A 1,279-nucleotide genomic window follows, 5' to 3' on the forward strand; every position below is an offset into this window, starting at 1 on the left:
TTTGTTGTTAATGGGAAAAAAAAAAAAAAAAAAAAAACTTTTGAAATGACTACTTTCGCTTTCATCGCGGAGAGAAATCACCTTTGACTCCCAGTTTGACCTCTTTCAAAATTCATATCGGTCTTGTTTTGCCGCGGAATGACAATGAACCGGCTTTCGATTTGGACACACTTTGTTCCTTTCCTCAAATAGTGGCCACCGCAAATCAACAGCGCGCCTTGAGTGAACACCTCCTGAAGGAGCAGAACACCCCAGGGCGGGCAGGTCCAGCTTTCCATCCTGATGATTTTCATCGGGTGCGTTGCTCCTGCGAGAGCTGGCGGGACGGCGGCCCTCAAAGACCGACTTTGGACAGCCGTGCGCTTGGCGGAGCCGTCAATGAACTGCGAGTCGCGTTCGCGCAAGGTCACGCGGCACCGCGACCGTGTCAGCCCTCAAAGGAGAAACATCAAAGGACGGCTGAGCGGAAGCTTTGACCACAAAGCTCAGGAGTTAGCGTTCCGTCGGTAACGAGCGCGTTGTCGTGATTGAGCCCCGCAAAGGAATGCAAAATACGACATCAACAAGCATCGCCAAAACGTTGAGGGCCAAAGTTAGCAAGAATGAATCGGGAAAGACGGAACGAAAGCTGGCAAACAAACACAGACAAGCGGACAAGACAACGAGGTACACCGAAAATAGACGGATCAGGGTGGGTTCTCGTTGTGCGTTTGCGCCTTTGAGCATTTGGAGCAACGGCCCCTCTCGCTCCGTTTCTTTGGCGTCGCCCGAGTGGCGGCAGCGTATGCCAAGCGCATTCCAATTGCAATTTTGCTTCCGAACGCAAAGTGACAAAAAATCGACCGAGGAACGCTTTGGAACCCTCGTGGGGCAATCTCTTGAGTCGAGGCACTTGTCAAGTCCAGGTACCGCCGTCGTCAAGGCTTGGAGTCCTTTTTGCCGTTTTGCGACTCCGTGACTTCATTTGAGGAGCGACGTTTTGACTTTGAGCGTTTCGCCGCGACCTGATTCCTTCCTCCTTCCCGCGCAGGTACAACGTGTTGCTGTTCGCGGTGCTCTATTGCCTTCCGGTCACCTTCAACCTGACTGTCGGCTTCCTGACCGGCCGGCGACTGTGGGGCGGCACGCGGTCGGCCTTCGCCGACCTGGACCCACGCAGCCGGGCCCTGCACGCCTCTCGCCTGAAGACCCGGCAGAAGATCGCCAAGATGGTGGTGTGCCTGGTGCTGCTGTTCGCCGTCTCGTGGCTGCCGCTCTACGTGGCCGACCTGTGGATCGA

General features: G+C 55.0%; 1 protein-coding gene across 1 annotated transcript in view; it reads left to right on the forward strand.

Moving 5' to 3' along the window:
* Positions 1 to 1,277, forward strand: part of LOC109510998 (orexin receptor type 1-like) — a gene marked incomplete at its 3' end in the record, with an annotated part of 2,786 nt that extends 1,509 nt beyond the window's left edge. The window contains exon 2 of the mRNA XM_019861717.1: positions 1,031 to 1,277. Coding sequence (XP_019717276.1) covers positions 1,031 to 1,277 — 247 coding nt within the window. The remainder of the gene's footprint in view (positions 1 to 1,030) is intronic.
* Between the last annotated feature and the right edge of the window lie 2 nt (positions 1,278 to 1,279).

The sequence above is a fragment of the Hippocampus comes genome, unplaced genomic scaffold (genome assembly GCF_001891065.2).
Source record: "Hippocampus comes isolate QL1 unplaced genomic scaffold, H_comes_QL1_v1.1 scaffold7, whole genome shotgun sequence".
NCBI classification, from domain to species: domain Eukaryota; kingdom Metazoa; phylum Chordata; class Actinopteri; order Syngnathiformes; family Syngnathidae; genus Hippocampus; species Hippocampus comes.